This window comes from Panthera leo, chromosome F2, assembly GCF_018350215.1.
Source record: "Panthera leo isolate Ple1 chromosome F2, P.leo_Ple1_pat1.1, whole genome shotgun sequence".
Lineage (NCBI taxonomy): Eukaryota > Metazoa > Chordata > Mammalia > Carnivora > Felidae > Panthera > Panthera leo.
The window spans coordinates 74,157,759-74,170,721 of record NC_056695.1 but is presented as its reverse complement, the minus strand read 5'-3'; the positions used below and the strand labels follow the sequence as shown (position 1 = coordinate 74,170,721).

The 12,963-nt window shown below is 49.6% G+C and overlaps 1 protein-coding gene across 1 annotated transcript in view; it reads right to left on the bottom strand.

Annotated features, from left to right (window-relative positions):
• Positions 1–12,963, bottom strand: part of TG (thyroglobulin) — a 253,992-nt gene that overhangs the window by 121,523 nt on the left and 119,506 nt on the right. Inside the window, exons 37-38 of the mRNA XM_042924373.1 lie at positions 4,227–4,361; positions 2,213–2,377 (exon numbers count right to left, since the gene is read on the bottom strand). Of these exons, the coding sequence (XP_042780307.1) occupies positions 2,213–2,377; positions 4,227–4,361 (300 nt within the window). The remainder of the gene's footprint in view (positions 1–2,212; positions 2,378–4,226; positions 4,362–12,963) is intronic.

Genomic DNA, 12,963 nt, shown 5'->3' with positions numbered 1-12,963 from the left:
ATAAATGTCTATGTAGGTGAAGAGACTTGAGACTAGCGGCCCAAGACCACAGCATATGGCAATCAAAGCCCTCCCAGGCCTGGAAAGCACCCCCAAGGTCTAAAGGCTGAGGGAGGGGAGGGGACAGAGGGAGAGGATATCACTGGATCAAGACAGGCCTGGGAACCACCAGTGCTCTAGGGCAGGGTGGGGCCAAATGCAGCTGGTGCCTGGTTTTGTAAATAAAGTTTTATTGGCACACAACCACACCCACTGATTTACGTATTTTCTGTGGCTGCTCTTCCACTAAAGTGGCAGAGTTGAGTAGTTGGAACAGACGCGTAGAGCCTAAAATATTTATCTGGCCCTTTACGGAGAAAGTTTGCCCGTCTCTGCTCTAGCAGATAAGATGGCAGAGAAAGGCAACATTAAAAAAACAAAAGTTATTAATTCCATCCCATAAGCAGGTCTAATGGGGGAGGTGCTTCCCCCAGATCCCCAGCTCCCACGAACCCTGTTAAAAGGTTCTTAGATGTTTCAGTTAGTGATGGATTTCTAGGTTGCTCTCCCCTTGCTGGCTTCATCCCTGTATCCCCAGCACCTAGCACAACGTTGGAATCGTAACAGCACCTCACTGGATGCTTTTAAATGAAACTGAGCCACGAAAAGCTGCCCTCTCCATGGTGACTACGATTCGGTAGTGAGGCGAGGTGGTTTAGGGCGAGCAGATTGTATCTAGAGATAGGAAACCTGGTTCCAAGTTCCCATTCTGTCACGGCTAGGTGTGTGAAAATCGGAGAGGTGGGTTCGCTGGGCCAGAGTCTCTTGATCACTAAGATGGGATGAAAGCCTTATCTTGCTATCTCAGGATTGGTATGAGGACCAGCTGAGATAAGGCACGGGACAGAAGTGTCTGAACTATAAAATGATCATAAATAGTAGCCCATTTGATTACTTTGCTGCGAAACTCAAAGTCCAGTGGCTTCCATATCTCGGGTAAATGAATAAAGGCGGCACAGAGAAGTTCTAGCTTAGAAACAGGGTTTCCAAAAAACAAACAACCCAGTGGCGAAATGGGCAGAAGACACGAATAGGCACTTTTCCAAAGAAGACATCCGGATGGCCAACAGACACATGAACAGATGCTCAACGTCGCTCCTCATCAGGGAAATACAAATCAAAAGCACGAGGAGATCCCACCTCACAGCTGTCAAAATGGCTAAATTAACAGTGCAAGAAACAACAGGTGTTGTTGATGAGGACGAGGAAAAAGGGGACCCCTCTTGTACTGGTGGTGGGAATGCAAACTGGTGCAGCCGCTCTGGAGAACAGTATGGGGGTTCCTCAAAACATTAAAAATAGAATTGCCCTATGACCCAGCAACTGCATTGCTACGTATTTATCCAAAGGATACAAAAATGTTGATTCGAAAGGGCACAGGCACCCCAGTGTTTATAGCAGCGCTATCGGCCATCGCCAGACTGTGGAGAAAGCCCAAATGTCCATCGACTGATGAATGGGTAAAAAAGATGTGGCATATATACGCAATGGAATATTACACAGCCATCAAAAAAATGAAATCTTGCCATTTGCAATGATGTGGATGGAGCTAGAATGTATTATGCTGAGCAAAATAAGTAAATCAGAGAAAGACAAATGCCATATAAACTCATTCATATGTGGAATTTAATAAACAAAACAGATGAACATACGGGAAGGGGGAGGGAAGAGAAGAGACGGAAACAAACCACAATAGACTCTTAACAATAGAGAACAAATTCAGGGTAGATAGAGGGAGGTGGGTGGGGGTGGGCCAGATGGGTAATGGGTACTGGGAGGGCACTTGTCATGATGAGCTCTGGGTGTTATATGTAAGTGCTGAATCACTGAATTCTACTTCTGAAACCAATGTTGCACTGTATGTTAACTAACTACAATAAAATAAAATAAAATATAATATAATAAAATAAAATAACCATAATTGTATATGTGTGTGTGTATGTATGTATGTATGTATGTATGTATGTATGTATGTATGTATATACACATATAGGGTTTTCATCTTCCTTCAGTCCATCCCAAATGAATGCCATCTTGCCCAGGATAACTTTGGCCAATTTTTCCTTAAGAACCTCAAAAGCCACTGCCCACAAGTCACCACATGCTTGGACGATCCCTCCCAGCTATATCCAGGCCCTCAGAAATAGCCACAAAGACACAGGCTGGGACTTACTCAGCTTCCGGTAAATGTGGGTGGCCTCTTCACGGAGCAGAAGCCGGCAGTTCTGGGCCTGCAGGCTATGTGTGCAGATCTGAGTATCAGCATAGAATACACACCTCACAGCACCAGGTCGGGGCTGCAGAGTGGTGATGAGGCAGGCCTGGTGACGGGAACATTCTACGGAATAAGAGAAGAGTGAGGCTTGGGCCTCAGAGATAGCACCTCAGCCATTCTTCCGTTCGATCAGGCATCCAATCGTGCATCCGGGAACCCATACATCATCTATTCATCCATCAGTCCACCCATTCATCCAGTCGTGTATCTGTGAATCCGTGCACCTGTCAGTCTATCCATCTAATCATGTATGCTTCCATCCATCCATCCATCCATCCATCCATCCATCCATCCATCCATCCAATTATGCATCCATCTATCCATCCATCCATCCAATTATGCATCCATCCATCCATCCATCCATCCATCCATCCATCTATCCAACCAATTATGCATCCATCCATTCATCCATCCATCCATCCATCCATCCATCCATCCATCCATCCACTCATGCATCCATGCAACCATCTGTCCATCCATCCATCCATCCATCCATCCATCCATCCATCCATCTACCCATGCATCCATGCAACCATCTGTCCATGCCTCCATCCATCCATCCATCCATCCATCCATCCATCCATCCATCTACCCATGCATCCATGCAACCATCTGTCCATGCCTCCATCCATCCATCCATCCATCCATCCATCCATCCATCCATACATACATATAATCACTTACTTATTCATTTAAACATCTACTATACATCCCTGGTACTGTGCCAGGGGCTGGAAATAGAATTGTGGTGGGGTGGGGGGGTAGAACCCAACTCTTCTATAGATCTATCTTCCACACAAAAATCAGGTTTGGGGTTGTTTATTTAATTCACAAATGTGCTCCTGTCATTCCCTTGTTTGAGGCAACTCCCTGGCTCCCCACTGGCTTTGGGATTAAGTCATACCAGACAAAGCTCTCTATGCTCCAGCCCTTGTCTTCCTCTTCAGCCTTATCTCCCTGTCCAGCTCCCCCACCATACCCACAATTTTCCACCAGGGATTATGTCATTTTCCATGTGCACCAGGTCCTGAACTAGATAATTTAAATTATTCATGGCATTAAAGATTTTCAGTCCTAAGAACAGCTGTGAAAATGGTGTTGACTCATTTACTTGGGCAAGCTGTGAACTGTCTAAGGGCCTCATTCACAGCCCAGTCTGTGCTATGGCAGCACACAGAATTGTGCAGTGCACAACCTGTACATCTATACACGGCCCTTTCTGTAAGATGTGCGTATTTCTATCCAACCCTGCCAGTGAGGGGATTCATGGAATCAAAGAATTGGAGGAGTATGAATGTTATTCAACCTCAGACTCTTGCAGAAGAGAGAGTCTTTGTAGAACATTTTTATCACATGGTTATCTAGCTTTTGTTTAAATACCAGTGACCAGAAACCCTCTAAAAGAAGTATGTGTCTGTGGACAGCTTTGCCTATTAGAAGCTTCTTTATTTTGTATTGAAAAATATCTCTTGAAATTTGAGTTTTCCCCATAGGTCTTAGCTTCGCCCTGTGAGCCTGGCCAGGACAAGTACATTTCTTCCTTGCCATGATGGCCCATCTATAATCTGAGGACAGCCATCCCGGCTTCTGCTCATCTCCTCTGTCTCCGACTAGCCTCCTAGATCCTTCCTCTCATCATCTTCTGACCTGGCTCAACGTTGTTCTCTTTCTGGCCAGCTTACTCCCTTGGAGACCTTGACTATGGTCCGCCCTGCAGGAGGATTGAGGGTACTACAGAGGAGGGCGCACCCAGAGTCTGTCCCCAGGTTCATCCCTTCCTGCCCAGCACGCCAGGCCATCTTGGGGTCTCCCACGTGCTTCCCAGGTCAGGACGTTGGCAGCGCTGTGTGAGGCCCCGTCCCAATCAACCACCCTACCTTGGAGGGAGGGAGGGGTGGGAAACTCCCCTTACCCAACAAACAGAAGTCTCTGGCATCAGAGAAGTCCCTGGTGGCGGCAGTGCTAACGTGGGCAACATCAAAGTTCCTGATGGACGGGTCAACAACTGCTGCGGAGAGGGCCAGGGACTGCCAGGAGCCCAGAGCGACTAGGAGGGAGAGCAGGGGACGTTAGTCACGCGCAGCTTTCCATGTTGTGATGAGAAAGACAACGGGGTGCCACCTGGCACCCCGAAGAAGCAGCCCCAGGGCATCTTCCCTGCGGCCTCCATTCTCCTGTGACCCCGTCCCTTGATCCATGTTTCCATCTACAGTGATTTAGTACAAGTTTTTAGGAGCCAAGTTCTATGCCCAAGTCTACGGATACGAAGATAAGACAACAACAACAACAAACCATGGCTGTTTCTATTAAGAAGCTCCCAGTAGAGCGCGGGAGAAGTAAAACAGAGGAGGCCAGCGTCGTAACGTAGGTGTCACGACTCAACAATCAGAACGAAGCTAGGTAACGATGGGTAACGATGACAATAGCGGATGTAGGGCTTCCCAGACACGGTGTCACTTAATCCTCCCCAAGCCCTCGAATGGAGCAAAGACCACTGCCTTCATAACGGACGCTGTGGCGTGCAGCCCGGGCCACCTTTCAGGACCCAGCCTCTCATCTCCCCAGCGCTGGGAAGCTGGTGTCTGGGGGCTCTTAGCCGCGTCCCCTCCAGGACCTGCCTGTGATCTAGGTGAGCTACCGCCCCTCTCAGGGTCAGCCTGTGTCCCCAAACTAGTCCGTGTGGGTGCGCACAGGCCTGCCCCAAGACGGGATGACTCTGCAGGGCCAGCCCAGCTTCAGAGCTCACCAAGGGATCCACGGGGCCGGGGTTTGGTCGGCACAGAAGCCCTACGTCTCCCGCTGCCCCCTCGCTTCCTTACAGGTGCCACGAGCCCCGCGCACAAAACATCCTGCATGCAAATCTCCATCACTGAGTTTGTTTCCTGGAAATCAGCAGCTAAAACATCCTCTTTAAAGATGAAGGAAATGAGATGCAGAGACGTTAACTGGGCTCGCCCCAGAGAGTTCCATTCTTCAGGGGTGGGGCGAGAGCGAAACCCGGGCTTTGCATGCACACAGCCCATGCCCTCCACGGCTCCAGGGCGCTGCCTCCCGCCATCTGTACATCTGTCACACCAGCAGGGAGGGACTCAGGTGCAGCTGTCAGACATATGGCTTGGCACGGGCGAAGAGACCTGCCCGAGCAACCAGTGTCCCTGTGAGGACAGAGGTGACCCTGAACGGGGACCTGAAGCTTCCACTATGAAGGAGGACTGTGGGTCTAGGTGGATGAATGCATTTTTCTGTCCACGAAGAGCACTAAAACGGGCAAAACACTGCCTCCCAACCCAGCCCTCCGTGATCGCTGGGAGCACTAACTCTAGCATTCTCCAGATTTGTTTGGGGGGTGCATCACTGATCGTTAATGGAGAAAAATCTATGTGTTCATTTACTTTTCCTTTCTGTCTCTGGTTTCGTTGTCAGAAGACCACAGTGGTTCTATCCCTATAGTAACTACTTGTGACCATTTATCTCACTTGGGCTAGCAGAAGAGCATGGCCACCTTAGGTGTAGCAATTTACAGTTCGCAAAGTGCTGTCACTTATCAGCTAAGCGCTTTAAGGGTGTGAACCCAGTGTCTCAGTTTTCCCATCTGCAAAATATTACGTCTGATTCCCACGGAGCTCCGCCTGAGTGGTGGGGTAGGGACTCCAAGGCCTCCTTCACAAATGAGGAGTCAGAAACAGAAAGGCTATGTGACTTTCCAAGTTGAACTTGACCAAGCCAGACACAGAACCAGCCCTCTTGGCTCTCGGCCAACACTCTTTCCACCCCCTCCAAGCTTCCTAAACAGCTGAGCACCTTTCCTGGAAAATTGTCCCCAGGTATGAAAAGGTCTTTCTCTGGGACAGTACCACGCTCTTAGCTATATAAGGAAGCCTGTCATTTTTATCTCCAATCTGCCTTTGACGCCCAGGGCGCTAAAATTAGAATGGTAAAACAACCTAGACCACACCTTTTTCTGCTTAATAAAAAGAAAAAAAGAAAAGAAAAAAGAGAGTAAAAGGGTTTATCCAAAGAAGTCATCAAATAATGATACGAGACTTCTGATGGACTCAGCCGGAGAAGGTGAACCCCCTCCTGGAGCTGTGGGGCCGTCCTCAGAATCCAGAGCCACGTCTTTCTGACCTTGGGACCCAGCTTCTCTGCCGCAGACCCCAGGCTCTCATTTTCTTACACGTCCTCCACGCGTTACTATTTTCATGGTCAGTACAAGTGGCGTTTTTGCAACATGACCAAACTGAGCTGCATATTTTTAGGCAATATGCAATATGCAATCTCACAGAAGACTTATGATGGGGTTGCAGGACCATCCTGCCAATTACGGGCTTAAAATGGAAGCCTTGGCCGCACTCCGTGTTTAGCTTGATGTCTGGGGGAAAGCGCTTAGAATTGAAGGGTAAATTTCATCTCTAAAGTGAGAGTCCGCTCATCCGTCGCCACCCCAGGGCCTGGAGCCAAGTCTCTGCCACACCCTTGTCCTGTCCCCTTCCCCCAGCTGGCGGGGACCCTAGGACGGGCGGCTGCTGTTGTGCAGAACCCAGCACCTGGGGCTCATGCATCTCATGCAAATTCCGAGAACAAGTTCTTTGTGCATGTAAACCTACGATATAGCCTGGAAGCTGGGGGATCTTGGAAGCATTTGGGGAGGGGGGGAGTTTACCATCAGACCCACCCAAAGGGTGTTATCTGTGGCATATTGATGAGTTTCCTTCCTCCCCTTCTGTTTCAAATATATTTTATACACTGCAATGCCAGCATCACCTTTAAAAAAAAAATCTCCCCTTGAATTTGAAATCCCACGTGTATCATATATTAAGTACTTACATATAAATGAATTTTGTCTGCTGGGTAACCTTTTCTTTTATTCATCTGTTTGTAAATTCTAGCCCTGCCCTCATGCTGCTTTAAGCATTTTATCATCAAAGCCTTCCCAGATTAGTTTCTCTTTAAAAAATATTTCTTGGGGTGGCTCTGTTGGGCATCCGACTTCAGCTCAGGTCATGATCCCGCAGTTTGTGGGTTCAAGCCCGTGTTGGGCTCTGTGCTGCCAGCTCAGAGCCTGGAGCCTGCTTTGGATTCTGTGTCTCCCTCTCTCTCTGCTTCTCCCCTGCTCACATACTCTCTCTCTCTCTCTCTTAAAAATAAACATTAAAAATAAGAAGAAGAAAAAAATTTTTTAAATGTATTTCTTGGCTATTTTTGGCTACTCATTCTACCAGATGAAATTCAAAGCCATTATATTAAGTTTCAAGAAAGCTCTTTTGGGATATTAATTGGAATGTCCTTCAAATTAAAAACGAACTTGGGAAGATTTTAGATTGTATTATGTTTAGGGTTTGATTTCATTAAGAATGGAATGGAACGTTTGCCCCATTATATTTTTAAAACAGTTACTGTTGGCGTAAAGGAAAGCCCTTTATTTGTGTGTGTTTATTTTCTAAAAGGATCCTGAACTCCCTCAGTGTAACTCGAAGACATGGTTGAAGGGCAGGCTCTCGTCCATGGGGCTACTTTGGAAATGGGGCCCAAACTGGATTGCAGATGTAGCAGTGACCTGCCTCCGGGGGGTCTCTGGTTGAGCAGTCCTCTGCGGTAACCAGTTGAGTTCTAGATTTGTCCATTTATTCAACAACCACTCGGCGGCCTCCTCCTACATTCCAGGTGCTAGACCTGATAGCAAAAAGGTAGAGCCCGGAAAAATGGGCTAATTAGCTAAAAAGTTTAGGATCCTTTCTACTTTCCATCAGTAATTCTCAAACTTTGGTGAATACAAAGAACTTGGTACAAATTCCACAGCCCAGGTGCTGTCCCCACGTCAACGAGCCTTCGCCTCTGTGCTCCTTACTAGTTTTCCAGGTGAGTCTGACATACAACCAAGTCGTGAAAATTGCCTTCCTCAGTTTCTGAAATATTCCTTTTTTTTTTTTTTTTGGCCATTACTGATGGTGAAACTGCTTAGGCTGGTGAAAAGAGACAGTTCTGGGATCCAATCTCACTCACCCTGATGCTGTGTGTCCCTGGGCAAGTTCCTTAACCACTCGGAGAAACTCCATTCTTTAAAAAACCTCATGTCTTTGTCTTAAACATTGCCCTTTCTCTGAATCTCTAATAAACACAATGCCTTCAAGTGAATATGGCATGTGACCACTAACATCCTGGTGTAAGTGTGCTCATCAGCCTCTTTGCTTGGAGCCCTTCTGAGTCGGCCTCAAGATACTAGTCCCTTCCCCCAGAGCAGAGGGAGGGAAGTGGGCAGAGGAAAAGACGAAGGTTGGCTCCCCTAGAACCACCGCCCAGCCTGGTAAGAACGGATGCCTCCTGGGGTACCCAGGGCTTGGCTGCCCCACAGCCCCATGGGCGTGCGCTCTAGCTGTGCTAGATTCTGCTGCCCCCAGGGAAACTCCCCAGGAGCCATTACCGGGAAGGGGAGAGTACAGGGGGGTGATGAGCCTGCCCCTGAAACTGCCCGAAGCCAGGCGAGGAGTGAACACGTCAAGCAGCTGTAAGGAATGGTGGGCTCTGAGCGCAGGTCATGAATGAGACCTACGTGGTGAAGCTTCCGGGTTCCCTGAGTTTATCCCAGATCCCCATCCAACAGCTCCGTGAATTTGGGCAGCCCCCTCCTTCTCTCTGAGCTTCTGTTTCCTCCTCGGCAAACCGGGGACACCCTGAAAACCTCCTCCGAGAGCGGTAGTCAGAAATGAAGCCACGGGGGTAGGTGACCCCCCTGCCCCCCACCACGCAGGTGCAGGGGGCGGAGCTTAGTGAACGCAGCCAATCGCATCACCTCTGAGGCATTTCGGTCTGTTTTCTCAAAAACTATGAAGGGCTGAGCCACACCCAAGTATGGGGGGTGAGGGGGAAGTTCCTGAAGGCGTATAGGAGCCCAAAGCACTGCCAGTGACATCCTGCCCTCTTTCCAATCCCTGCTCCCTCTTGCCCCACCCCAGCCTGGTCCCTGGGCACCTGGCTTCCTGCCCATCCATCCCTCATTCTCTGCCCTCTGGCCGGGTCACTCCTCCGACTGGTCATAGGCACAGTAGAACCAGCCAGCGTGCCTGCCTGACTACTCACTGGGCCTCAGTTTCCACAGCAGATCCGCTGCTGAATACAGCAACAAGGTTTTATGAGCTCAGCACAACCCAAAACGAAACCCTCACTCAGCCCTCCATGCCGGTGTTTACCCCCACGTGGTGTTCTTGTTCCTCAGGAAATCCCCCCCCCCACCACGCCCCCCGCCCCCGACATCCTACGGTCCTATGGCCTCACCTTGCCCTGTCCCTTCTGCCTGCCCGGCCCCTCTGGGAACAATTCCTTCTTTCCCACCCAGATTCCAGCCCCCTCGGTTTCACTCCGCCTACCGACACCTCCCTCTGGCCACTCTTGCCCCTCTCGAGCCACCGTCGCGCTGCAGCCAGGGCACCCCCCCACCCCATCTGACTACGGCACTCACTGCCCACCGTCCTCGGGGAAACAGGCAAAGCCGCGGTCGGCAGGGCACGCTCACTGCGGAGTCCAGCTGCATGACACCCCCCACCTTCGCAGGGGGCGCCTGGGTGCTCCCCGCTCTCGCCCACACACCAAACGCGTCAGATAGGGACACAGAGCCACAGGGAGGAAAGGTCACAGGGGACTCTCCAAGGTCACAGGGGAATGCTCAGGAGCTGTGCGGTTTCGCCTCTGCCTCACGATAGCCTGGGGCCCCCTCAGTGGGGTAGTGACCCACAGATCAGCCCTCCTCGCCAGCAGCACGTGCATTCGATCCCCATTTCACAGAAGAGAAAAGTGAGGCCCAGAGAGGGCCGACGATGTGCTCCAGGCCACACAGCTAAGAGGTGCCGAGTCAGCATTTGAGCCTTGGTCAGCTCTGTGGCCTGGCATTCTACCGCACGCCGCAGAGTTGTTGACGTGGATGGGGGCAGAGCAGAGGGAGGGCGGAGGGCAGAAAGCAGCAGGTGGCAGGGCGGACCCCTCCGTGACTCTGGGGCAGCATGGGCTGCAACCTCGACATAGGTCGGCCTCCAGGAATATCCAGCTACTTCTGCTCCTTTCTGGAAAACACTGTATTTCCTTCAAATGTAGACTAAAAACAAAATCACGAGACTCCAGTATATTTGAAATTTTCAAATATATGGAAAATCATGGTTAATCCTGTTCTGTTTTTCTTCCCTCTCTCCCCTTCCTTCCTTCCTGTATTCCTTCCTACCTTTCTATCCCGATACCAGTTAAAGGAGGAAATGCTTGATTTTGATTTCAAGGCTTAGAGGGTTTTTTCAACCATTAAAAATAGCTTTACCCTAGCCACACACACACACGCACACACACGCACACACACATATGCCTGCAAACCTATGCTACTACAGAAGGTACGGGTCAGTTGCTGGCTGGCCGGGTAACCGGGTGTCAGTTCCTGCTCTGGCCCTCCTTTCTCTCATTGGAAAACTGCGGGCGTGCTCGCCAGCGTTTCCGAAGCACATCAAAGTGCAGACATATCAGACCAGTAGCAAATACTCACCTCTCCCACCATTCAAATAATCACAGACCCATTTTGTCAATGAAAAGATCTAAAAAAAAAATAATAATGAGTGCAAGCTCTATAGCATCTGAAAACACAGGATTCGCTCTCTTTCTCTCGCACTCAGAACCAAAAAGAATTCCCATCAGCCCCTCGGCACTTATCAAAGTGATGGGCGCTGAATACGGAGAAAGCCTGAGGAAGGCTGGTGGCGGTTTCTATGCCCAGGCCGGCTGGCTGGGGTAAAACATCCAAGTTGGAAGCCTTTTGAGCAGGAAGAGTATTTCAGGCACCAGGAAGGCACCACGACCTTGAACGGGAGCAGGCCGTAACCGACCGTCTGATCGGTTCCGGCTTTCACAGCTACACAGCCACAGGCGCTGTCTGCTGAGACGATCCCCCTACGCGCAGTCATTATGGGACAGGACTAACAGTCAGACATCCTGATTTCTCACCAGACGCTGTCTTTCAAATGAGAACCACATCATACTGGGCTGTTTTGGCCCTTGCTAGCCCTCAGAAAAAAACCAGATGTTCTTTTGATTACAGAGAGACAGTGGGGGAGATAGAGAGAAAGAGAAAGAGAGATCCGTGTTATCGTGTGATGGCTTGAAAGATACAAATAGGACCTGAGGTGCCTGTGGGTCTGGCATTTCTTCAGGGAGAAACAGCAGACCCCTCCAGGCCTCTTTTGCAATGTATAACGCCAGAAAAATACCTAGAGACATGTTTACTTCTGTTCAGCCTCCAAATCGCCATTTATGAGCTCTCCAGGCAGCCCCAGCTTTGTCTTTCCCTTTGCATCTCCAGAGCTTAGCCGAGGGATGACAGTGAGTCCTGTGGGTTGGAATGTGTTCCCTCAAGAGTCATACTTTGAAATCCTAACCCCCAGTCATTGGTAATATGGCCCTATTTGGAGATAGGCTCTTTGCCGAGGTAATCGAGTTAAAATGAGACCATGAGAATGGCCCCTAATCCAGAATGAGCGGTGTCCTCATAGAAAGGGGACATTCGGACACAGCGTGGCACATTCGGGGAAGGCGATGTGAAGACACAGGGAGAAGACGGCCGTCTACAAGCCTAGGAGATGGTTCTGGAACAGAGCCAATGCTCGTGGCTCTCTGAAGGAACCAGCCCTGCCCACACCTTGATCTTGGACTCCAGCCTCCAGAGCTGTGAGAGAACAAATTCCGCTTGTTTCAGACCCAGTCTGCAGCATTTTGCTGTGGCAACCCTAACGGATTAATCCGGAGGGTGAATACTCAGTAGAAACATCCTTTCCTTGATTCACAGACAGTCTCCTGTGCCGCACTGTTGTGCCCGGACATGGAAAAGCCAGTCCTGATGATAAGACTTACCATGTAAAGTAATACAATTACAGTGGCCAATATTAATATTAAGAATTTCCTATTTACTAGCCATACCGCAATGTGCTGTATGTGTTGTTTTGTTTAATACACACACAACTGTGAACATGGCTTTGCGGTCACCTCTGCTCAGAGAGGCGGCATTCCATGCTCTTTTAAGTTTATTTACTTATTTTGAGAGAGAGAGCATGCGAGCAGGGGAGGGGCAGGGAGAGAGGGAGAGAGAGAATCCCAAGCAGGCTCCCCACTGTCAGTGCAGAGCCCAGTGAGGGGCTCGATCCCACAAACCCTGAGATCGTGACCTGAGCTGAAACCAAGATTTAGATACTTAACCGACTGAGCCACCCAAGTGCCCCTGGCATTGCATGCTTTAAAGAGGGATCATTCCGGAAGCATTCTGGCTGGCTGAATCTTGGCTCTGCCTACCACCAGCTCTGACTTTGCATAAATTACACTCTAAGTTTCAAACGTTATCTTGTGATAACTGGAACTATGAACTGGAATAGTCATGTCACCTGTGTCCTAGGGCAGAACTTCCCATATGTTAAGGGCCACAGTCTGCTACTGATCCTTCTAGCCTCCCTGGGGGGCAGGGGTGGAGGCAGCTAGGGCGGGTCCTCTCACCTGGCTATCTGAATGCAGACGTCATCATCCCCAATGTGGGTCATGGCATGAAAAAGTCAGTGTCCAGTCACCCTCTGGACACAGGGTGAGGGCTGAATGGATTAATCCCTGAAAAAGGCTTGGTGCACAATAAGTGCTCA